This window comes from Heterodontus francisci, chromosome 5 (genome assembly GCF_036365525.1).
Source record: "Heterodontus francisci isolate sHetFra1 chromosome 5, sHetFra1.hap1, whole genome shotgun sequence".
Taxonomy (NCBI): domain Eukaryota; kingdom Metazoa; phylum Chordata; class Chondrichthyes; order Heterodontiformes; family Heterodontidae; genus Heterodontus; species Heterodontus francisci.
The window spans coordinates 125,661,659-125,685,997 of record NC_090375.1 but is presented as its reverse complement, the minus strand read 5'-3'; the positions used below and the strand labels follow the sequence as shown (position 1 = coordinate 125,685,997).

The 24,339-nt window shown below is 44.5% G+C and overlaps 1 protein-coding gene across 7 annotated transcripts in view; it reads right to left on the bottom strand.

Moving 5' to 3' along the window:
* The window catches only part of LOC137370041 (hepatocyte nuclear factor 4-gamma-like), a 165,252-nt gene that overhangs the window by 35,654 nt on the left and 105,259 nt on the right, over positions 1-24,339 (bottom strand). For all 7 annotated transcript variants that reach the window (XM_068032074.1, XM_068032073.1, XM_068032075.1 and 4 more), the window contains one exon: positions 1,057-1,228. In XM_068032074.1, coding sequence (XP_067888175.1) covers positions 1,057-1,202 — 146 coding nt within the window. In that variant the 5' untranslated portion in view covers positions 1,203-1,228. The remainder of the gene's footprint in view (positions 1-1,056; positions 1,229-24,339) is intronic.

Genomic DNA, 24,339 nt, shown 5'->3' with positions numbered 1-24,339 from the left:
TGCCTCAATTTTAAAATTCTTATCCTTGCTTTTAAAAGCCTCCATGGCCTTGCCCCTCCTTAGTTCTGTTATCTCCTCTAACCCTAGAACCCCCGAGATATCTGAGCTCCTACAAGTCTGGTCTCTTGCACATCCCCAATTTTAATCGCTCCTCTATTGGCAGCCATGCCTTCAGTTGCCAAGGACCTTAGCACTGGAATTCCTTCCCTACTCCACGCCACCTGACTTTCCTCCTTTAAGATGGCCCTTAAAACCTACCTCTTTGACCAAGCCTTTGGTCATCTGCCCTAATATCTCCTTATGTGGCTCAATGTCAAATTTCGTGAAGTACCTTAGGATGTTTTACTATGTTAAAGGCACTATATAAATGCAAGTCTTTGTTGGTATTGTTGTTCTGTGTACATCTGTCAAGAGTACTGTTATTTTTTTTCCCAGTTCCTTATCCAGTTCCATGTTCTACCCTGAACTGCAGTAGTAACTCACTCTAGCAACCATTCTTCATGTGAAGTCTAGACAATAGGGCCCAACCGGAGTGGAGTCCGATCCCATCTCCACACAACATTAACACATACACACTTTCCAGTAAGGGACTCTAGACGCCATCAGAACCAGTAATGCTGACCAACTTTTTTCATTCACCGACTCTAAGGACAACCGTAGCTCCCCACTGCCATTCTGTAGACTGCAGATTGAAGCTACAACTTGCTTGGTCTGTACGGTTCGGCTACCCACCTAAAATTTGCCACCTGTCCAAAAGTTAAACAATAAGATTATTTGTCTGTAATGTTTGAAACAAAACATCTTTATAGCATGAAAACTAATCTGAACAAAATTCTCTAAATAAACTAATAATGATCTTGAAAATTGTTTACTATCCTCAAACTTTAGATTGATTTACTACAATAATTCCAGCACTCATCAAAGCTCTCAATGAGGTTACTTAAGAACCAAACACATGCATAAGTGATTCTTTAGTAAAACTGATGATTGGTTGTTCACATTTTTACTCTGGGTCACTTGGCAAGCTGTAAGCAGGAGTTACATTAGAAGGTTTACCTGCAAGAGTATACATGGCTCTTCCTTATGCTTCGCCTGAAGAAACCCTTGCATCCATCACAACTGGAGGCACCGTAGTGTTTTCCTGTTGCTCTGTCCCCACAGATTGCACACAAAGTGCTAATCCCATTGTCTGATGTGTTCATGGTGTTTGTCTCTGTTGGAGAAGTGTCTGAGTGAGAAAAGAACATACAATCAATCCAGTTATACTTAGCAGGCAGCACAGTTACAAAGCCATGAAAAATCATCACTAACAGACACCTGTCATCCTCTCTTGCCATTTCAATTAGTATATGCTTATATGTTACACTACAAAGTGAGCCATAACAAATGTCATTATTATTCTGATGAGTCTCTTTGTACTGTCAGATGCAAAAGGATCTAAAGATTCTCTTGAACATTAATTTTGCTATCATAGTTATTCTTTCATCGCATATGGCAACTATATGCAATAAAACACCCATCACAATCGGTAAAAAGAGTCATCCTCTTGAAATGGATATGTTTCGTTAAAGTAGTAATATCATTTTGGAGTGATGTACTTCATAAATTTCAGGCCATAGCATAAATTCAAAATCGAATAGTCTCTGTATGGCTTCAGAGGGCTGATTCAAGGCTGGAGAAATCAAAAATATATGAAAATATAATTTGTAATTTAATACAAATCCAGACAAATGTACTTTCTCTTTCAATTCTACTGCTCAAAAGAAGGAGCAGTGGAACGTTAGGTATGCTTTCAAATGGAAATGATTAAGACTGACATTGGCAGAGTTACAAAACTATGTGTTGTCTTCTAACAAGTAGCCATAAATGATTTCTTAACTGACACGTCTTGTACTTTTGCCAACAAATAATGCCTCTTAAGCACTATGATATCAAGGACAAAGCATAAACTAATGCAGCAGGACTATAATATAATTTAAACTGCAATCTGAAAGTTATTAGGAATATTTATTTTGTAACTGGGACTAATGTGTAGAATGTAATCAGTCATTCTTCACTTCAATTTGATCTCTTCCTCTCAACTCTCTCACTTGTGCTGGAAAATACTTCTTCGGAGGTTTTGGAAAATAATGTTCCTTAAAAATTAAGAGATACAGCCAGAACAGAATTAAATTCTGAGAGTGCCAATGTGACAAATATCTAAACTAATGTGTAAATCGTCACAGCCTAGAATGACTGTTGGGATGCTTGATATGATCATTAATTAATGAACCAAGGAATGCCATACAAACGTATTAAGCAGTCATTTACTAGCATCACTAAAAGTGATTTCCAGGCTCATGTTACATAAAACAGCATTCAACAAATGAGCTGAAATAAATGTTGATGTACCTATAAGTACATAGTTAATTCTGTATCAAGTCCATAAAAGAATAACCAATCGTTAAAGCTTTATACTGGTTAAATAATCAGTGAAGGGGTGAGGAAACCCATTAGCTTAGTATCTATTTAACATGGTCACCAGCATCTTATACATTTCATTTCTTGTCCAGTCCAAAAACTGTTTGTGTACAATTTTTAAGCTCTGGGAAAAAAAGTTCAATTTTGTTTCAGAAGTGATTGGAATACCTGTTCGAATGAAATTGAAGAAATTAAATAACTTGTTTAGCTCAGAAATGTACATTAACTCTTTTTCTGTTGAAGTTGTCAAAAGACTAAAAATTATAGGATTGAAATTAATGGATCAGAGTGTACCCCAGCTTGCTTTACTTTAAGCTGTTGACACGCTGATTAACAGCCTGTAAGTGCGTGGCACATTATATTTTTTTTAAGAAAAAAGGTATGCAGATTCACAACACCAACAAATATGTTGTCATTTGTTAAGAGTGAAAGGAAGAATCTCAATGGAGTAGTCCAAACTACAGTAAAACCTATTTTAAATTCAGCAATTGTTTATACGACTTGCTTCCTGTTCTTGTCATTACTTCAACATACTGATCTTCATAAGTAAGCAATGCATTATCAACCAAGTACTGTAACTTACCATGGGCACTGTACAACAACTGTATATTTTCAAACTCCAAAGCAGTGTAAGATGGATCTAAAGCTTCACTATAAGTTGCCATGTCCATATCCAAGAACGATTCAGACAGCCTCATTATGAATGTACACACAGCTATGTCTTATGCACCTCACCATCTGACAGCACTATCCACTAGGTTGTCTTTTACACATTCAGAATTTTGAAATGCTGCCCACAATAAACTATGTGATCAGCTTGTATAACTTTATGTCATGGAATGGGAGGAGTCCTTGAAGACACAGGCTCATTCTGCACAGTTGTGATAGCTATGGCTTCTGGGCCAAAAGTACCTGAATGTGGTTATGATGTTCATGGAATTTTTACTATGTGCATTATCATTTGACATGGAAAGTCTGCAATAGTCATTGGCTTTCAAATTACATTAGGCACACCTAAAGAGGACTTTGCTGCATAAAAAAATACAATTACATTGGAACACAACTGTGGAGTAAAGGGAAGATATCAATAAAGATCAAATGCATTAGACAAAATGGGTGGGATTTCCATTCCAGGAGCGGAACCCCAACGTCACGGTCACTTCCGGGACCTGATCCTGCATTGCTGCAGCAACGCATACACGTTGCAATTCAACATGTAAAAGCATTAATTGGTCCAGAGTTAATTTCACTGGCCAATCAGTAGCAGCGGACGCTGGAGGGAGGTGGGACAAAGGTAGCATCGAGCCCGATTTAAAGGGCAGTGGCAGCCGTTGCTGAGATTGTAATTCGTCCAAAGGATGGAAGGAGGAGCAGAGGAGAAGGCAGTGGGAAGAAAGAGCTGCTGTGCCAGGGCAGCCCCCTGTTTTTCTGATGCCTCACTGGAGGTGCTGCTGGAGGCAGCGACTGAGCCCAGAAACATCCTGTTCCTTGCCGGTGACAACAGAAAGCCTGCGAGGCTTACCAAGAGGGCTTGGCTGGAGGTGGCTCATGAGATCAGCAGCAGAGGAGTGGCGAGAAGGAACTGGGTGCAGTGCCAGAAATGCTTCAGTGATCTTCTCAGAACTGGCAAGGTGATTTCAAAGATAGACCCAAATGGCATGCCTCCTGGTCAGCAGTCACCATAGTGCAAAAGAGAGGTGCATCCTGAGGGTGCATAGAATTCTCCTGACCATGGGAGAGATGTGTGCTCAGCCGCACTGATGACCCATAAGCAGAGATCAGAACCCTAGTGCTGTGGACAGGAGGCTGGAGTACAGACTGCATCAGTGTATGCGAATGAAAAGCTGCGAGTCGTGAGGAAGCGAGGCATTGTCCTAACTGTATCTTTCTTCACCTTACAGGTGAAACAGGAGATGAATGCTAGGGACAGTGAGAGGGCACACCAGGACAGTGGGTGTCACAGTTCACGTCACTGGCACACTTTGAGGAGCTGGCTCTTGATGTGGCCGGAGGTCAAGCCACAGGGACGCTGGGGACAGAGAAACAGAGGCTTGGCTTGCCCTAGACAGGTTGAAAACACCTCAACATCTCCAGGTTCAGCGGATGAATGGCAATGCCCCCCCCCCCCCGCCATGCAATGAGCTGTCAATGCCTAAGCAGGCATCTCATTATGCAGCAGAGGCATCTGTTGACTGTCCTTATTTCTCATCACCATCTTCTCTTATGTCTCCCACAGGGTCAGCTGTAGAGGGGCAGGAGTCCACACAAAGACAACATGTTCCCAAGGAGGAAGCCACTTCGGAGCTTGCATCGTCCCGTCTTTCTAGCAAACCCTCCACCAGCGCAGATACTCTCACCTCAGTGGGTCCTCGGGCGGTTTTAGCGTACATCATGTCAGAGCTGGAGGATTTGGGGGAGGCAGAGTCGACTCTGGGCAGTTCCCCACGGAGCATGGAAGACAGGCACAACCCTACTTAGCAGGGTAGAGATGCCGTCTTGGGAGTCATGAAACAGGCAGCTCTACCTGGAGAATCACCATGAGAGGTGTGACCATATGTCAGAGTTATGTGAGGCATTGCGGCGTCATGGGATGAGAATGGAGGAGTCCATTCATCTCATGTGCTCCACAATGACTCAGTGCTTTGACACATGAGCTTTGCCATTGAGAGAGTGACCAACCTCTTGGAGAGCCATATGCATCATCACTCAGAGTGGATGCAGGAACAGTGCACTGACATGTGCAGAATCCAGGCCACAGTCAGGAACATTGACTGGTCAGTACTGCAAATGGTGCAAAGAAGCATGGAGTGGATGCCAGCTGCGCCTCAGCTGGTGGTCCCCTCTAGTGATCAACAGCACCATGAAAGAGCTGTGAAGGTGACAGATTGTGCTGGGGGTGCCACCTCTCATGGGGCTCATCATCATCTGCCTCCTAGGCCCCTCTGATGGACGAAGCATCTGCAGAGTCAGGCCTCTGACAGAGGCTCCCCTGCAGTGATGACTGTGCAGCAGCCTTTGGAGGTAACCTTTCCCCCGGCACCTCCACACTGAGACTAACTGTCACAGCCACCTCAGTCCCAGACAGACACTAGTGAGCTTCGGCCTCCACCTCACCCACAGCTACAGGGAGTGGCCGTCATCAATGGCCACCGTGTCAGTAATGTCACTTTGTGGGCAATTTGGGTGTTTTTGATGTAAATAGTGAACTGTTAAGTTAACAAGCTGACAACAAGCCATTTACCAGCTTGGGTAGGTTGCCTCTTGTGGCTCCTATCGCAGCCTTTTAAACTTGGAGCGTGTCGGTTTTGCGTCAGGAAACTGGCATGCTGACCCGAGCGGTGAGTTTAAGTGACCGTCCGCCCCTGATCCCACCCTCTCAATAAAATCAAAATCCAGCCCAAATTTTCAATTGCTACTAGTAAATGTTGTGGCTATTTGTTCAACTTTGGCAACAACTGCAGGTTATATTTATTTGCAGGGTCAACGGAAAAGAAAATGAGGTTGGATTTAATACAGCAAAACGTGATGTACTTGACTGTGTGAGGCATCACTGCACCTCCTCAGAATATGTACCAACATTAGCATGCAAATTAGGAAACAAAATGGGACAAATATCTTCGATAAACAATGAAAGTGTTGAACCTGCTCATCACTTATTGTATCAAATGATCCTCTACATTTGATAACCATTGCTGGAATCTCACGTACTAACTTCACTCTACCTCCACAGAATTTGTACAGATGCAGGAAATAGTAAATTAAAAATAGAAAAACATAAGCCACAATATTTCTCTATTATAATGATTGAGCTCACTTAAAGGTGTATTCAAAAGTTGGAATACATTGATCTTCGGATGGCAGCGATAAACAACCTGAGGTTTATTTTTGTAATCTCTAGCATCTTCTCAACCCCTACTTTATAACAAACTCCAAATTGTACATTATTCTACACACAGTGGGAAAGTCTGCATATCTTTTGTATAATTTCCTTAGCACTTTTACTCTATATTCTCTATGAGCATGATGCATCTATACATACTGGGCACAAGCAGGAACAGCACCCTTGCGACTTTATCAGTTCTATGCTGGCTGAAGTTCCCTCATGAGCTATTCTCTGCAAATTTCAACTATATGTTCTATTCTTAAACTACATTTAAAAAACAAAACAACATAGTGCCAAAAACTATAAACCTGTTTTGTTATTATATGTTGGATATTACTGAATGTTGCTTATGCAGCTGAACTTGGAAAGTAAACACAATTCTAAATAAAGAACTAAGAAATACTTTACACAGCTCATATTGAAGATAATAAAAAATGCTTTCATCAGAAAACATAGATAATAGTTGCAATCTACCAAGTTTTATCAGATTTTGCATTACACCATTAAGTGGAACCAAAAAAGCTTCATATATCTTATCTCTGCAACTATTAAATCTGCACTCATTCAGCATTGTGTTCTGCCCCTCCAATAATTTTAAAAACAACTGATATTCTGATAAATATCTAATCTTATCCACAAGGTTACATCCATAAAAAAAATAAATTCCAAGACAGTATCCCACTTTATTATCCTGGGATATAATCTTTGCATCTACTTGAGTAAGATCCTAGCAGTACAAAAAGAAAAATTTGATTTGGCATTATAGGATCATATTTTCTTCTCTTCACAGTTCAGATGTGCATAAAAAGTGGTGCAACACTAATAGAGTGGACCACTTGTCTTTCTTTAGCTCTGCTGTGGAAATTATTCCGATTCAAAATAAATTCAGGCAAATTGGTGAAAAACACAAAATAGATTGTTACCTGTTAAGGTCTTAGTCCAGGTCAATCAGTAGAAACTTCGACAGAGTTTTAAAAGGGGGAAAGTTTATTATTAAAGGAAAAATAAGTATTGAACTCCAGGTTACATATGGATTTAACCAGCTTAAAGAAATTATCTGGAACAGGTGCAAAGGTCTTTGCGGAATCTTGCTGCAGCAAGAGGAGAGGATAGCTCAAGAGGGTAAAGGCCATAGGACACACATAACCCACAGAACATATTTACTTCAATAGAGTCAGCCACCTGGCCATGGCTAAGCAGCTGTGCATGGTGAGTCTTAGGCTCAGCAAGGAAACTGACTGGGATGTGCCCCCTGATCTACAAAGGCCTACAGAAAGAGGCTTCTATCTCACTGTGTGGTTATTACACTCAATTTGTATCTCAAAGGCTCTATGCAAGCAATTGTAGGTGGCCTCACCCCCAGCACCTGCTCCCGCTGGAATACCTCCCCCCAACCCTTTTGTTTGAGACCCACCCACCACCTCGCCAGGTCCCAGCCGATTGTCTCCGATGAGATCTCATGGCCACTTACGTTATATGGGGCCACTTCCATTGTTGCTGGTCCTGGCTGGATGCAGTTCCAGTAGTGGGTACTGCTCTTGGTTGCACCGCTGGGACTGGAGCGGCCAGCCCTCTGATTAGTCAGCAGCTCTTGGAGGTGGGACTTCCTGCCTCAGAGGGGCAGAAGTCCCGACTGAGGCCAATTAAGGGCCTGGGCCATGTAAAATTGCATGGCGTCTAGGCCTGGCAGAGGCGGGCTTGAAACCGACTTTTTAGCCACTGGGTAGGGCCATGGCCGCAACATAAAATTCTGGCCCATATGCAAACATATTACACTGGAAAACACTGTGACAGAATCTTACCAGTCACGTGGAGGTGGCTTTAGTGGTGGGTGGTGGGGGAGTTTCTGGGAATGGCACGTCGGATCAGCCACCCATCTTCCCACCTCTAGCTGATCCTGCCAGAATCGGGTGAGCAATGGAAGCAACTACCCGCTTGGCAGAGGCCTTAGACCCAGGCCCAGCGCTGGAGACCCAGACCTCAGGTAAGTGAGGCAGGGTTGCTGCGGCCAGTAAGGAAGGTGCTGATGAGCGAGTGTGGTGGGTGTGAAGTCCAGGACATAAAAGGGGCTGTGGATCGGTTAAAAGGAGGCTGGCCAGTAACAATACAATTGGGGTTGGATGGTTTTAAAGGGTGCCATTCATTTGGGCCCCTCTCCACACAAAGCACGCAGTATCCTGTTTCCACATAATGCTGCCACATGTCAGTACTGTCAGCCTCTGTCACCCTTCCCAATGCTTTTCTATTCCTGCTGGACACATGACCTCTTGGTCAGGCTTCCCTTTCCCCCAACACGAAGGAATATGCAAAGGACATGGATATCCAGTTCAGATTCCATTTTTACACTCCCCAGGGGTTACTATCAAACACATAGATATCAGACAGTGTGAGTCAACTCTCAGACATAAGTCACTCAAATCCCTTGCAGGAGTGACTGATGGCACTAAATCCAAAAAGGTTTTGACAGCAAACTTGAATTTATAACAGAGACTATTCTCAAGAAGCTCATTCTGATTTCTGAGGCTAAAGCTGGTTCTAAACTTTCAGAATGCAATAAAAGAGTCACCGAAGGATCACAGATAATACAGCAAAAGAATTACTGAAGGATACCATTCAGATATGTAACTGGGCAGACAAATAGTAAACAGAAGACTAAGAGAAGATTAAGGGATTTATAGAATAGGGAGAAAGTAGCATGTTAGATTAAAAGGTTAGAAGTGAGGAAACAGAGTAAGAGTTGAGGGCAGTTTATCAGAGTGGTTGGAAGTGGTTAGCAGTGTCCCACTGGGTTCTATTCTGGGAATTCTGCTCTTCACCATGTATATGAATGTTTTGGATAATGTGTCCATACTTGTAGACAATGCTAAAATAGGAAGCATAGTAAATAATTCTGTGAACCAAAGGATGGTGTAAGAGGATACGGATATCAGAGTGGAATGAGTAAAAAGTGGCCTATGGAATTCAATGTTATTAAATGTGGTCTATTTTGGTTGAAAAACAACATAAAAAGTAATAATTACATTTTGAATGGGGAAAGCTGGGTGATATGGAAGAGTAAAGGTATTGAGGATCCAAGTTAAGACATTAAAAGCAGCACCTCAAGTAGAACAGACTGTAAAGAAAGCTGACAGAATGGAGCTAACTTTGAATTATGAACTTCTGGATATACTTTATGTACACAGTTACCATCTTCTCCCTAGTTAAGAGAGTAGTAGAGTTTTTGATTGTTTAGCTAACTGATGAACTGCATGAGATTCGGAAGGAATAACTGGCCAGCATCCCAATCTTGATCACTCCCCAGCTGAAACTGTACATGTGTGAATGGTGGGTGAGGAAAGGACTGTGTTTGGTTGTGATGCCTTCCACCTCTCGCTCTGTTCAAACAGCCTTGTGACACTCACTGCTGAGGCTCAGATATGAAAAATAACCATTTGAACAAGATCCTCAGAGGTATTCAGTGGAACCATACTTCAACAAGGAGGCAATGTCTTTAGGAGAGGTGGAGGAGGAAAAAGGACTGATAAAAAATAAATACATTGATATGAAAAGTATGTTGGTATGTAATTGAAGGTGTCATTTACCAGCGGATATTAGGCTAAGTTGTACTTAATCGTCGGCGGCTGTCCCTTGATTCGAGGATGACATTTACTCAAGATCCCGATTTTCTGCCATGGGCCTTCGTGTGATTGAAAAGGCTGATTCGCAACCTACAGAACTTTGGGCACACGGGGCAGGACATCCCATGAGGTAGTGGGATCTGGAGTACAAGATTTGCTTTCTTTCCTTTCCTTCTCTGCCACTGCTCTGCCTCATCATTAAGGACTTTGAACTCAATGTGTGATGCAGCTTGATGGACAAGTTGTCACTATTTTGGAAAATTGGTAGCAAGCTCCTCCCAGTCATCAATGTCAATGTTGCCATGCTTCAAAGAGAGCATCAGAGTATATTTGAAGCATTTTCTTCGTCCTCCCCTGGAACGCTGGCCATTTGAGAGTTGAGAAAACAGGACCTGGCCAGATAGATGGTTTTCAACCATCCGGACACCGTGTCCAGTCCATCGAAGTTGATTTTGCAGGAGTTTTGCCTGAATGCTTGTGGAGTTGGCTTCAAGACGGACACTACCATTTATTCCATGGTCCTCCTATTGAATCTGGAGGATGCAGTGGAGGCATTGCTGTTGGAATTTCTCTAGCGCTCTTATATGTTGCTGATACTCAGTCCAGGTCACAGTACAGTACAGGGGTCTATTGTACTCTGTTATTTGGGTTTCAGGATTTAACAAGATCTGCTCAGGTCAAGAGTCATGATGTGCATAACATCTTCGAGTTTCACTAAGATATCCTCCATATGAGGCATAAAGAACTTATCAACTAATTTTCTATAATCTACATAGAATTATCCTTTCTAAAAATGAGAACTATGGGATGCCCAGGCAGGGGCAGCATTTGCCTTGTGGGAGTCCCGTGCAAAGGACTGGGCACTGGATCTGCTTGGGACTCCTAACTGTGCAAGGGGTACATATAGTTCAAGGCCCTAACACTGCCCATGACTTTGCCAATGATAGGGTAAGATCCATAGAGAACAGTCATGCAGAAATGGAACGTGTTAGGCTGAAACCTCAGCCAGCCTGCCTGGACTGACCAATGCTGCTAGTGGCAGTCAGTTACGGCATCTGAATCCGCTCAGGACCCTGTGCAATCACATGGCCCTAACCAGGACTCCTTTGGATGACTAAAATGTAGCATCTCCTCCATGATCCCATGTGTTGCTTCCCAAGTTCTCCGGGTCCATCTCTACTATGTGTGGAGATTGCCATGTGTTGCTTAATTTTCCAGAAAATAGTTGCTAAAATTTGTGGAGTATCTCTATGGCCTTTTGCCTCTATTCAGGCAACAACTATTTGCCCAAATCAATTTCCTCCATCAAAGAGCTTTCTTATACCCAACTAGATCTTTTGTCCTCATGGGTAGTCAGGATACATAAAGCCACCTCCTCTTCATCAATGAATGGTTATACAGTAAAATTAATGTTTACGACTCTGAGATGTTATCTTGATAATATAAATCCCCTCATTACATCTACCCAGTGCATAATATGGATCTTATCACATGAACAGATTACAAAAAGAGTAATGGCAACTAATTCTGCCTCAGTTGAAACAAGTACATTTGGATATTCAACATCAGGAAGTGGACATTTTTGAGAGTTAGTGGACCCATTTCATCATGCCCACCCTTTCAAACGCTTCATTAGTTGTTGGTGGGGACTGCTATCAAACTTTGGTTCAATCTCCAGCTTCATCTTAATGGTCTGGAATCTCCAATTGTAATGACACAAAACTCTCAGCATTAGCCATCATTACTGTGTACAACTGACAGCAATTCCTCGCATCCACACATGTACAGTTAAACAGGGAAATCTGGAAGCTGTTCTCCATAGGGTGTGCTCAAGCAATCAGCACAGAAATCAGTGATTTGACATAAACTTCAACTTTTTACAAACTATTCACACTGTAAAAACCTTATTGAATGAGGTGTGACTGAGTTTAACAAGCGGTCATAATCACTGTAGCCCTGAAAAGCTAATTTTTAAAAATCTAGAGTGTCATTCTTTCCATTCCTTTATAAAAATTCGATAGATTTTTAAAATAAAAAATATATACTTTTTAAATTTGTTTGATATTTCAAATTCTACATTAATCGCATGAGTATGTCCCAATCCATTATTTCACTCTCCATAAAATGATTAAAGAGTGAATGTAATGAGTTATTTTATGTTGTCTGAAGCAACATAAATGAGATGCTTGGAGTCCAGTTATACTGAAGATCTCAAACTGGTTTATGAACAGATAACAAGTATACAGTACAGAGAGAACTATTTACAGAACTTTCCTCTAGTTGCAGAGTGACTCTGGCTCTGTCTGTGTCCTGGTACTTGGCTCATTAGCATACAATATCCCCCTTCTTTCCAGATAAGTCTCATATGCTAAAAGTAAAAACACAAAATTAGATATCAAAATTATTTACACAGGTATAGAGATTATGAACCTTACACATATAAAGGCTCAACAGTCCATTTATCAAGTTGGTGTTTTGACAACTCTCATTCAGGGAATTTGTGTCTCATCTGTTGCTGTTCTTTCCGAAGTTTCTTCCTCTCGACATTCATTTTCTGTTGTTCTGCCTTCAGCCTGCTAACATGCTCTGTTACTTTTCTCAAGATGACCACTCTTGAGGCTTTGTCATTCTTGGAAAGTTCCGGCATCTCATCTCGAGGACAATGCTTCAACTCATTCCTTCTCTGACTCTCCTGATCCTCCGTGTCTGAGGGCCTGGGGCTCAAGGTCAAGGACTTGTTGGTGGAAGAGTACTCGGTTTCATGGAGGTACCTGTCCGTTCTCGCTCATTGTGGTGCTGGCGGTTCTCTGGATAGCAGAAGTGAAGGCGTAGCATAGCTGTGCTGTTGCTGGGTTTCCACACTGCACCATTTAATGCTGTCCAGAGTCTGTGAGTGTGTTCCGGTCCTTGGAGATTTCCCCTTGGTCTCTTCTGCTGTAATGTACCTTGGTGACCTCCTGGAAGGTTATACTGGTAGTCCTGCCACTGCTGGTCTGCTCGTGTCTACAAGGTAGAATGTTTGTGGGTTCCATGCCAACTTTCCTTAGCTGCATTGCATTGTTAGTGTGCCACCTCAAGGAATGGGTGACCCATTGTATGCAGATAACTTGGCAGTTGTCAGTAGTATCACTGATTTCCAATGATTCTGGTACATATCTGAGTATTCAGACTGGTAGGATATTTGCACTAGCGCCGTTGTCAACCTTGACACTGAGTGTATGTTTACCAGCTTTCTTTGGGCACATGATGTCAATAGTGGCGATAGCTTCCAGTTGTTTGACTTCATCAACATGATGTGTCAATTTCACAACATGGAACACCTGCTCATCTTCTGGCTGAGAATTACTCCTCGTTGAGTCTTCTCTCAGGTCTGTTTCACTGTGGACTTTGTGTATCGGCTTGCGTTTATGCAGGTCTCTGGAGCGCTCCTTGCTGCTGTTGCCCTGTTGCTGCACCTGTCGTCTGTTTGTCTGAGTCCTGCTGCGGCTTCTGGCCGTGTCTTTGGAGCCAGATTTCTAGCATAGGTAGATCCAGTGTCCTTTTGCACCGCATGCCTTGCACAGGTCACAAAATGCAAGGCAATTTTACCGTGAGTAGGACAGACTGCACTCACCACACAGTTTGCTTGCTCTTTACGACCTGGTTATGGTGCCGATACTGCTGGCTGCACCTAGTGCTTGCAGGTACTACTGTGCGACTACAATGGCTTCATATTTCCTGCCATCTTCCAGCAGTGTATCAATGCTGTGACCTTTCTTTTTCCCCACAAGAGGTCTTTCCATAATGCATCAATGGGTGTCAATACAATCACTAGCTCTATTATTCGGTCTGACAGCTCAGTTTCTGAGAAGTCGCATTCATTGCCCTTACTACGGCATCTACTAATGAACAGGTCTATTGATTCCTGCGACTGTTGCCTTTGGACATCAATTCCAGGAGATGAATTCTAAAATTCACTCGTAATTGGAGCTCATCTTCTAGCACTTTCCATATATTTGCAGGATCTTTCTGGTCCTCGACAGATAGTCCAGAGGTGTTGATTCTGTGTAATCCCTCATTTCCAACTGCTATTAGTATTTTTACAGCCTGTTTTTTCTGGTTCTACAATTATTTGGTCAGTGAAGAATAACTGCATTCTTATTTTGAACTGTTGGAACTTGGATGGAATATCCAAGGCCTTCTAGTTCATGCTGGGAAATTTAGTATCCATCTTCCTGCTGTTCTTTTGCATAAAACTTGCTTTTAGGACTGTTCTATGACTTTGCACTGTTTCCCCTTTAAGTAACTCGGTTAGCTATAGAGTCATAGAGTTTTACAGCACAGAAACAGACACATCTGCGCCGACCAGCACGCACCCATACAATCTAATCTCATTTTCCAGCACTTGGCCCTTAGCCTTGTATGCTATGGCGTTTCAACTGCTCATCGAAATACTTCTTAAATGTTGTGAGGGTTCCTGCCTCTACCACCCCTCCAGACGGTGTGTTCCAGATTCCAACCACCCTCTAGGTAAAAAATGTTTTCCTCAATTCCCCTCCAAACCTCCTGCCTCTTACCTTAAATCTATGCCCCTTGGTTACTGACCCCTCTGCTAAGGAAAATTTTCCTTCTATCTATCCTATCAATGCCCCTCATAATTTTGTATAACTCAATCATGTCCCCCCTCAGCCTTCTCCGCTCCAAGGAAAATAAACCCATCCTATCCAGTCTCTCTTCAAAACTGAAATGCTCCAGCCCAGGCAACATCCTGGTGAATCTCCTCTGCACCCTCTCCAGTGCAATCACATCCTTCCTCTAGTGTGGGGACCAGAACTGAACACAGTACTCCAGCTGTGGCCTAACCAGCATTTTATACAGCCCCAACATAACCTTCCTGCTCTTATATTCTATGCTTCAGCTAATGAAGGCAAGTATCCCGTATGTCTTCCTAACCACCTTATCAACCTGCGCTGTTGCCTTCAGTGATCGATGGACAAGCACCCCAAGGTCCCTCTGACCCTCCGTATTCCCTAGGGTCCTACCATCCATTGTATATTCCCTTGCCTTGTTAGTCCTACCAAAGTGCGTCACCTCACACTTCAGGATTAAACTCCATCTGCCACAGATCTGCCCATCTTACCAACCCATTTATATCGTCCTGTAATCTAAGGCTTTCCTCCACACTATTTACGACACCACCAATTTTCATGTTGTCTGCAAACTGACTGATCATACCTACTATATTCACGTCTAAGTCATTAATGTACACTACAAACAGTAAGGGTCACAGCACCGATCCCTGTGGTACCCCACTGATCACAGTCCTCCATTCGCAAAAACAACCCCTGACCATTACCCTCTGCCTTCTGCCACTAAGTCAATTTTGAATCCAATTTGCCAAATTACCCTGGATCCCATGGGCTCTTACCTTCTTAACCAATCTCCCATGCAGGACCTTACCAAAAGCCTTACTAAAGTCCATGTGGACCACATCAACTGCTTTACCCTCATCTACACATACAGTCAGCTCCGTGAAAAATTCAATCAAATTTTTTAGACACGATCTCCCCCAACAAAGCTACTAGCGTCTTTGATTGACAGGAGCAGGTGCTTGCTAGTACTGTGTGTTTATCTTGCTTCCAGGTCTTAAGCCTGTTCTGTTTACATAGCTGTTCACTAGGGAGTTCAATGGAGTTTTTTTGTGAATTTTTTTATGTTGTTCACAATTGAGTAGTTTAATGAGTTTTTTTTAAAACTGTGGTTTCATGAATGGAAGCTCTTATTTACACTCGAGTGGTTTCATGCTTTTTTTGGCTGCGTGGATGAAGGCTCTGCAGTGATTTGGGTTTTCCTGCATTTTTTCTAATGGACACCTCTTGTAATGGCGCTGACCTCAATCAGCTCGGGAAAGGACTTGGGTCTTCCCTGTTTTTTTCTACACGGAGCTTTTGAAAAAAAAAAATCTTTTGAAGGACTTCAAAGCTTTTTTTGAAAAAGCAGTATCCCTTGACCGTTGGCACAATGACTCACTGATTTACTTGCAGCCTATTATTCTGAGCTCAGCTGGAGGTAAGTCCCTTTACTGTTTGAGCCACTTTTTGTTTTCAGAGTTGTTTCACCAGTGGTCTTCAACTTCGATTTTTTTCCTCACCACAGCTGCCACCATGTAATGAATTATTTTCTGTTGTCTGATGCAACATAAATGAAATGCATGGAATCCAGTTATGCTGACGATCTCAAACTGGTTTATTAAAAGCTAAGAAGTATATACAGTACAGAGCTAACTATTTACAGGATCTTCCTCTAGAACTCTGGTTCCAAGTCACATGACTGCATCCTGCTACTTGGCTTATTAGCATACTAAGATCTTAAAGGGATATTACACTTAAAGGCAATCAAACAACAGTGAATAATAACCAATGCTTTTTAATTCCTGGTTTGCTATCTGTGAGAATTCTTCAGCATGTTCAACCTGTTTGATGACTTCACTGTTCCTGGACAGCAGAGATCCTCTAGCACTGGCGCCAGAATGAAAGTGATGTTGTAATAGGGGAAATCGACACCATAGAGCCCGCTAAATGTCTCTGAGCAGCTTTCTTCAAGATTAGGTGCAAGTGCTGTCCCTTCACTGTTGACAGCAGAATCTGGGATGATATGTTTTAAAATATAAGGGAGAATTTTAATCCTCAAAAATGGGTGGGTTTGGGTCAGGTGGGATGTTAAAATGTAAAAGAAAATCTGAATCCTGACCCCTATCTGCCTCCAACCTGTCCACTTCCAGTTTTAACGGAGGCAGGGGGCAGGTAGATAACCGGCCTGCAGGAGGAGGATTGGCAATTGAAATATTATAGTGAGGCTATGTGCCTCATATTTAACCACCATTTTAAATTTAACCCCGGTCGGCCTCAGGAACCTGATGGCTAAAGGGAGGTGAGGGCTGCTGGATCCAGGAGCCTTTCTACTTACCTGTTGGATCTAGTATACCTGCTTCACCAAACCCCACATCAGACAACCACCCCTCCCCCATCCCCGACACATGCGTCCTCACCTGACCGCTGATCTCCCTCCCCCCAACCCCCGCCTCTCCAATCTTCAGCGTTCCGGACTCCAATCTTCCTACTCCCCTCCCAGCCTCCCCCCCACTGGCCTACGGCCTGGCACTAGAGACTAATGCACCTGACAACCACCCAGCCTCTCAATCTGGCTGGCTGCAGCCGGGAAATGGAGACAAAAAAATGCTGATCTGGTTTTGCTGTTAAATTCTGTAGAACCTTCGGTAAGTGCGTCCTTCCGGGTTTCCCAACCTGAATCCAACACCCCTGCCCCACCACCAGCACCACCTCACTCCCTCCCCGTCTCCGAGTTAATATCTAGCCCATGGTGTCACCTCCTTCAGCATAATGAAAATAATTAGTAGGAAACAGAGCTCAGCATTTTCTATTCAGTGAATGGAAATTTGTGAACTGCTTTTAATCATTCATAGAAATATGCCCTTAGGTACCGTTATTTAATGTCATCCTTGGTTCAGTAGCAGCACTCTTGCCTCTGAATCAGGAGGTTGTGGATTCAAGCTGCGCTCTTGGATTTAAGCACATAATCTAGGCGGACGGTCAGGGCAGTACTGAGGAAGTGCTGCACTGTTGCTGGTTTTGGAAGAACTATTGAATGAATTGAGGCCCCACCTGTCTGGTCGGGTGGATGTAAATGATCCCATGGCACTATTCCAAACTCTTCTGGTGCCCTCATTGCAGAAACACTTCTTAACTGCTCATGTATCTCATTTACCATTTTTGAGACTTTGCTGTGTGCAATTTGGCTATCATAGTTGCTTACAAATAACAACAATTACATTTCTTGAAGACAGGAAAAGTGTAGTATAAAGTTCTTTCATCATTCCTTCTAACTGCAGAACCTTTTCAGTTCTTTGTCAGTGGATAATTTTGCATTTCGTTTTCAAGCAATATCAGATTCTTGTTTCTGCCCAAATCTGCTGGCTTGAACATCACCTTAACTTGACCTTGCTTTGTATCTTACCTAGTGAACAATCTGTCCACTGAACCTCTACCAGATTTGCTCAGTTCAATACTTGCAGGCTGCTTCTTTCCTTCTGCCAATAGAATCAGGAGGCTCAATTTAATGGCCACAGCAGTGACCCTGATGGCGGGCAAGAAAGCCAGGGGAAATGCAATTAACTGCCTGGCATCGGGCTTCCATCTGTTTAAGGCCAATTAGAGGGCTGGCAGCTCTTCAGTCCCAGGAGCACCACCAGGAGCAGTGGCCACTGCTGGTACTACAGCCAGCCAGGAGTAGCAACAAGAGAGGAGGCCCCAGAATGGAGGTAGGTGTGTGGGGTTTGCCGGGGCTAATCAGGCAAGGGAGGGAGTCGTTGCTCAGGAAAGGGGGATTTCCGACGGGGTGGCCCTTGCCACGGGTGGGGCATCCATGCACCACAGAGTTCCCAATCAGGAGGGCGGCACAGTGGCGCAGTGGTTAGCACCGCAGCCTCACAGCTCCAGCGACCCGGGTTCAATTCTGGGTACTGCCTGTGTGGAGTTTGCAAGTTCTCCCTGTGCTTGCGTGGGTTTTCTCCGGGTGCTCCGGTTTCCTCCCACAAGCCAAAAGACTTGCAGGTTGGTAGGTAAATTGGCCATTATAAATTGCCCCTAGTATAGGTAGGTGGTAGGGAAATATAGGGACAGGTGGGGATGTGGTAGGAATATGGGATTAGTGTAGAATTAGTATAAATGGGTGGTTGATGGTCGGCACAGACTCGGTGGGCCGAAGGGCCTGTTTCAGTGCTGTATCTCTAAACTAAACTCAACCCTGCAAGGAGGCCGCCAGCTTTTACTGGGCGGGTCTCCCCACGTGGCAGTGCGCCCTCCTGCCGCTAGTAGAATACCAGGAAGCGGCCCATAAGTGGCCCTTAATTGGCCACTTAAGGGCCTCAATTGGCCTCTGGATGGGAAATCCATCCTCGACCTTCCCTGCCACTGATAAAATTGCACAACTTTAGGAAGACGACAGGCAATCCATCATCCCCTCCCCCGACCTTCCCTCACCATTTTACAGCCCCCTGCCGCCCAGCATGTCCATAAATGACTAGTAAAATTCAGCCAAAACAGTCATTACGACACAGTGAAGGCCATTTGTCCCATTGAACTCATGCCAGCTTTCTGTAGAGCAATCTAGTCAGTCCCATTCCCCTGCTCTATCTCCATAGCCCTGCAAGTTTATTTGCCTCAAGTGTCCATTCAATTTCCTCTTGAAGTCACTGATGGTCTCTGCTTCCATCAGCCTCATATGCAGCGAGTTCCAGGTCATTACCACTTGCTGTGTAAAAAAGTTCCTCCTCACATTCCCTCTGCATCTCTTTCCCAAAACCTTAAATCTGTGTTCCCTAGTCCTTGTACCATCAGCTAATGGGAACAGCTGTCATAATCTTGTACACCTCTATCAAATCTCCTCTCAATTTCCTTTGTTCTCAGGAGAACAACGCCAGCTTCTCCAACCTAACCTTGCAACTAAAATCTCCCATCCCTGGAACCATTCTGGTAAATCTCCTCTGTACTCTCTCAAAGACCCTCACTTTCTTCCTAAAGTGCGGTGACCAGAACTGGGTGCAATACTCCAGATGTGGCCTATCCAGAGCTTTATAAAGGTTTAGCACAACTTCCCTGCTTTTGTATTCTATTTATGAAACTCAAGATCCCATGTGCTTTGTTAATTACACTCACAATACGTTTTAGATTGTTTTGTTCATAGTATTGCAGTACATTTCAAGTGGTCAAATCAACCTTAAAATAGTCTGTTTGGGTCTTTGAGTAACATATCCCACCACAATGCCATCAATTGTTTCGATTGCCACTATCTTCTATCTCGATGATTTAATACTCAAAGTTGTAAGCAGAACTTGTTGCCTACAATTTGAAAAACTGCACCATTTCCATATTCTATCTGTACAGACGTATGTCTAAGGAGGATTGACAATTACTCCAGTTGCAGTAAGCTCTTTACTGGGTTTAATATCACACAAAAACCTCTTCATAATAACAGATATTAGCACACAGTCCAGAAGTTTACAGCTGAAAGTAATTCATATATTTGTTTACAATTATGTAGAATACACAAACATTCCTAATTAAAAGTAATATATGGGCTGGATTTTAAGAGCCCGCCGTTGCTCGCGGTGGCGACAATCTAGAGCTGCCATGATCTCCCATGCGGCGGCTCATTTAAATGGCCGGGACGGCCTGCCCCCCACAACCAATCTTCTGGACGGGATGGGCTGTCTGATGCCTGCCATGGTGTCAGTTGCCTGTGCACAGGCGCTGGTGCCACTTTTAAAAGGCAACCAGCTCTGCTGGCATATTTAAATTTTTAAAGATACAGCTCCCCCCCAAAAAATTTATCAAAGAAGATTCTAATGCCTCTTTCCCACTCCCCAATAACAATTGCATTAACTATTTGCCCTGCCCCCCACCCCGCCAAAACACTTATCTTTTAAATCTGACCTTCCGTCCCCATACTGCACAAAGTTTAAAGTTCACCCCTTCCCACAATCCCCTACACTCATTACATATATTTTAACCCGCCTCTCTCCTCGCACTGAAAATCTTAACTCCTCCCCCCTCCCCATTAGTGTCACGCCAGCTTTCCCCAAATGGGGAATTGAAGGCGTAGGAGTGCTGGTCTCCGCCTTGACGATCGCGGTGGGCCCAGAAGATTCAAGGTAAGTTCGTTTAAATTTATTCCTCTCATTAATTTAAATATTGAAATTGAGGTCCCATCACCAGTGGTGGGGGGGGGGGGGGGGGGGTGGGTGGGGAGAGGTGGGTCACCACGGAGCCTTGCCATCACCGGGAGGATCGTGCCAGGCCCTCCTGGTGTTGAGCTCAGTGGTGGCCTTCTGCCGCAACCATCTTCCGGCTCCCCCGCCAGGAAGCCCACTATCGTGGGCTTGGTACAATCCAGCGCTATGTGCATTACATTCAAAACCTATACTTATACAGAGGAATGAACTGTTACTTTCATACCAAAGGAACTATTTTGTTAATTAAAGTGAAGGGAACAAAGCTATTTCACTCTAGATCAAAAGAGAGTTTGGTCTTTAAATACGTAGAATAAGCACCTCAGACTTGATCCTACTGTATTCCATTTCCTGCAGCGACACTGAAGGATAAAAAACTTTGCAAACATGGTCACATTTAGGTGGCAATGTTGGCAACAAGCAGACGATTCCTCAGTATAAAACAGCAAACAACACAAATGAATGACAGTGTGTGTCTTTAGGCTCCAACCACAGTAAATCTATAATCACCCTCAATTAACCTGTGAAAGAAGAGTGGGATGAAATTTCCTGGCCCACTGGGGTCATCTGGAGGCGGGGGGGAGAGGTTGGAATATTGAGACAGAAGTTGTGGGGACCCTTCACGTCTTCACGTTGCAACCAGATATTTCAAAGGGCGGCTTGGAGGGAGGAGCTTGCAGTTACAGGCAGTGGGCAGGTATTAAGTCTGTTAAACAGGGAATTAACTTCAATTTTACCACAGTTTTCTGATTTTTCTAGAAGTGCTCAGGCACCACAGGGCTTCAGAGCCTGACAGGTATAAGGATGCAGTAAGCTAGCAGGAGGTCTGCCAACAGAAGCCATCATGAAGCCTAGCATGGCTTGGCAGGGACGGTGCAACAGTGTGGACTGTCAGTCAAGAGATGAGGAAAAGTTGCCAAAACCACGAGGGTATACCACCAAAGTGCCATGTCGCAGCTGACACTTTTGGGGGTAAATCAGCGGTGGTAAAAGGCCCTGGAGACTGAGTGAATCTACATGCCATGGGCCTCTTCACTCAGGTTTCAGTTCCTTCAGTGAGGAGGAGCAGAGAGGGAGAGAGCTGCAGTCACAGGCAGCGGGGCAAAAGCAACTAGAGGATACTGCGATGCATCCTCCGACAATGAGGAAATGGAGAGAGATGATGACCAGGCACAGGAAGCTGAAAAACCACAGGAACTACAGGAAAGGCACTATGAGATATGTGCAAGGGAGGCTCAGGACGCGCTAATACAGGCACGGTTCACATGATGATTAGTGACAGGTCCATATAATTCAAGAAAGCTTCAGCACTCTTCAGCCCTGTTGCCACCTCCATCATTGACCTTGCCATTTACCTGCACCCATTAAGACATTACACTGCGGTGTGGGGCAATGCCTTGGCCTCACATGGTGTGGGCCCACCTATCACATCCTTTGACAGAGCCAGGGTGCTCCTGTAGTCCCTCAAGAGATGCAAGGAAACCTCGTGCCTTGCCATATCACACATTTATTCAAGAACTCAAAATATTGCAAGGTTGGAAGCTTCCAAAAAAAATTAATTTGTGAACCCCAAGTGCAGTTACAGTGCTTCTTAAATCTCTTACATGTATTTCTACCTGGTGCTCCCTTGCACTGTCAGCTGAGGTGGAGGCAGGCTACTGACCTTGCTGCCTGTGGCTTGGAATAATCTTGGCCATTGTCCTCTGGCTGCCTGAGGCCTGGAGGGTGCCGGCATACTGAGGACCTCCTGCACAGGTGCAGCAGCCTTCTCAGCCGACAGAGTTAAGTGAGGCACAAATATCACTAAGAGAGGAGCTGCTACCCACGCCAGGAGCTCCTCAAGAGGACCCCCCCAGATGCATCAGGCAGCTGCTCCTCTGTCCTTTCAAGGCACACCTGTAGCTCACTGCTCACTTGAGGAGTGTGAGGATCTGGTGATGAATCCGGATGTCTCGCCCTGCTTTCGCCCAGCCATTGCTGCACAAAGTTTATGGAGGTGGTGATGAAATTCAGGTCCGCGTGCATCTCTGGCATCCACTGGGTGGTCTGCTGGATATGGCTTTCCATGCGGGTGGCCAATCTCTCAATGGAGGAAGCCAAGCATGCACACACCAGAGACATGACGGCACTCATGGCCTGGATGGACTCCTCCATTGTCCGTGCCAGAGTGCCCCTAACCTCTGGAAGCTCCGCCAGATGTTCCCTCACCTCACGCTGCAGCTCCAGCATCTGCGCCTTGCTGACCACTCCAGAGGCAGGTCATCAGCTTGATGCTCAGCAACACCAGGCCCTCCAACAGTCTTCCGAGTGTCAGTGACCTCAGCTATCACAACCTCCATCACCTGTTTGAGTGTGTCTGTGTTGTGCTGACCAGGTTGTGATCCCAGATCCACTTGTGAACGGATATCCACTGACGTAAGAGTATCTGCGTTGGTAGAGGGTCCAGGAAAATGATGTGACGGTGTATCCTCTGAGGCTCCCTCATCCTACTCAGAGGTGGATGTCTGCCCCCAGTCTCAGGAGCTGTCTATTCTTGAGTTTGCTCTGCGTGAGATAGAAGATTAATTAGAGGATGCTGCGCATTCCATCACTCCCTTCGGACCAGTCCTAGTGTGGAGCTCCTTGTGACCTGTGGTGGACACCAGAGCACTAAGCCTGGTGTTCACCACTCACTCTCTCATGTCTCCATTCCTGTCTCACCATCAGTGATGGAATGGCCCCCATGTTTCCTTGGCATTGTGGGTTGTCTTCTCCTACAAGCATGTAGATGAGCATTGTTAGTCACTCAACAAAGACACATGTAATGCCTATGTTGGTGGCTGCCTTACTGTCCATTATGGTGCCATTGGAATGCCTCCTGCATGTGGCCAAACAGAAGCAGCAGAGCAGGGGTTAGCTCTGATGGACTGGGGCCATTCACCAAGATGCTGCTGTGCCTGTAAAAAGCAAGGCTGCTGACTGGTCCCATTGCCAGTGACTGGGTTGACATTACTTTTCTAGCAAGCTCATCCTCACGCATAGCCACATGTAAATTCCTAATGAAAGCAATGTCCGGATCGTATGAGGTCTTCCACCTGCTTGTGGCAATGCAAGTCAGGTTTGAGGGACAATCCCATGACTGCTGACCTCCTCTGCGATCTCTGTCCAGCTTGCTTGGTCTGGCGGGCAGGTGTCCTCCTCCTGCCCCGGAGGAAGACGACCGCTCACCTTGCCTGAACAGCCTGAGAAGAACGAGGAGGGAAGCATTGCTAAACCATGGGGCCACCTGGGATCTTGTCTGTGTCATTCTCTGACAGGCCCTCTGTAGCAGGTTTTCCACTTAGGCTTCTTTATGGCTGGATTGATTTAAAAGACTGCTGACAACGCTTTAAATATGGCGCCAGCAATTGCAGCGGCATGATCTTACAGGACGCCTTTTTGGGCGTCTCCTCCACTGGCCAACAGTTAATTGGCCCGCCAGCACAGAATAGCATTCCCCAGCCAGTAACCTCTCCCCCACCAGCCCAAGCAGCAGCAGCTCGTGCTTCTGGTCCTGGTGGCGGGAACCCAGGCCTTGCTGAAAAATTCAGTCCAATAAAACTGTTTTAAGAAAA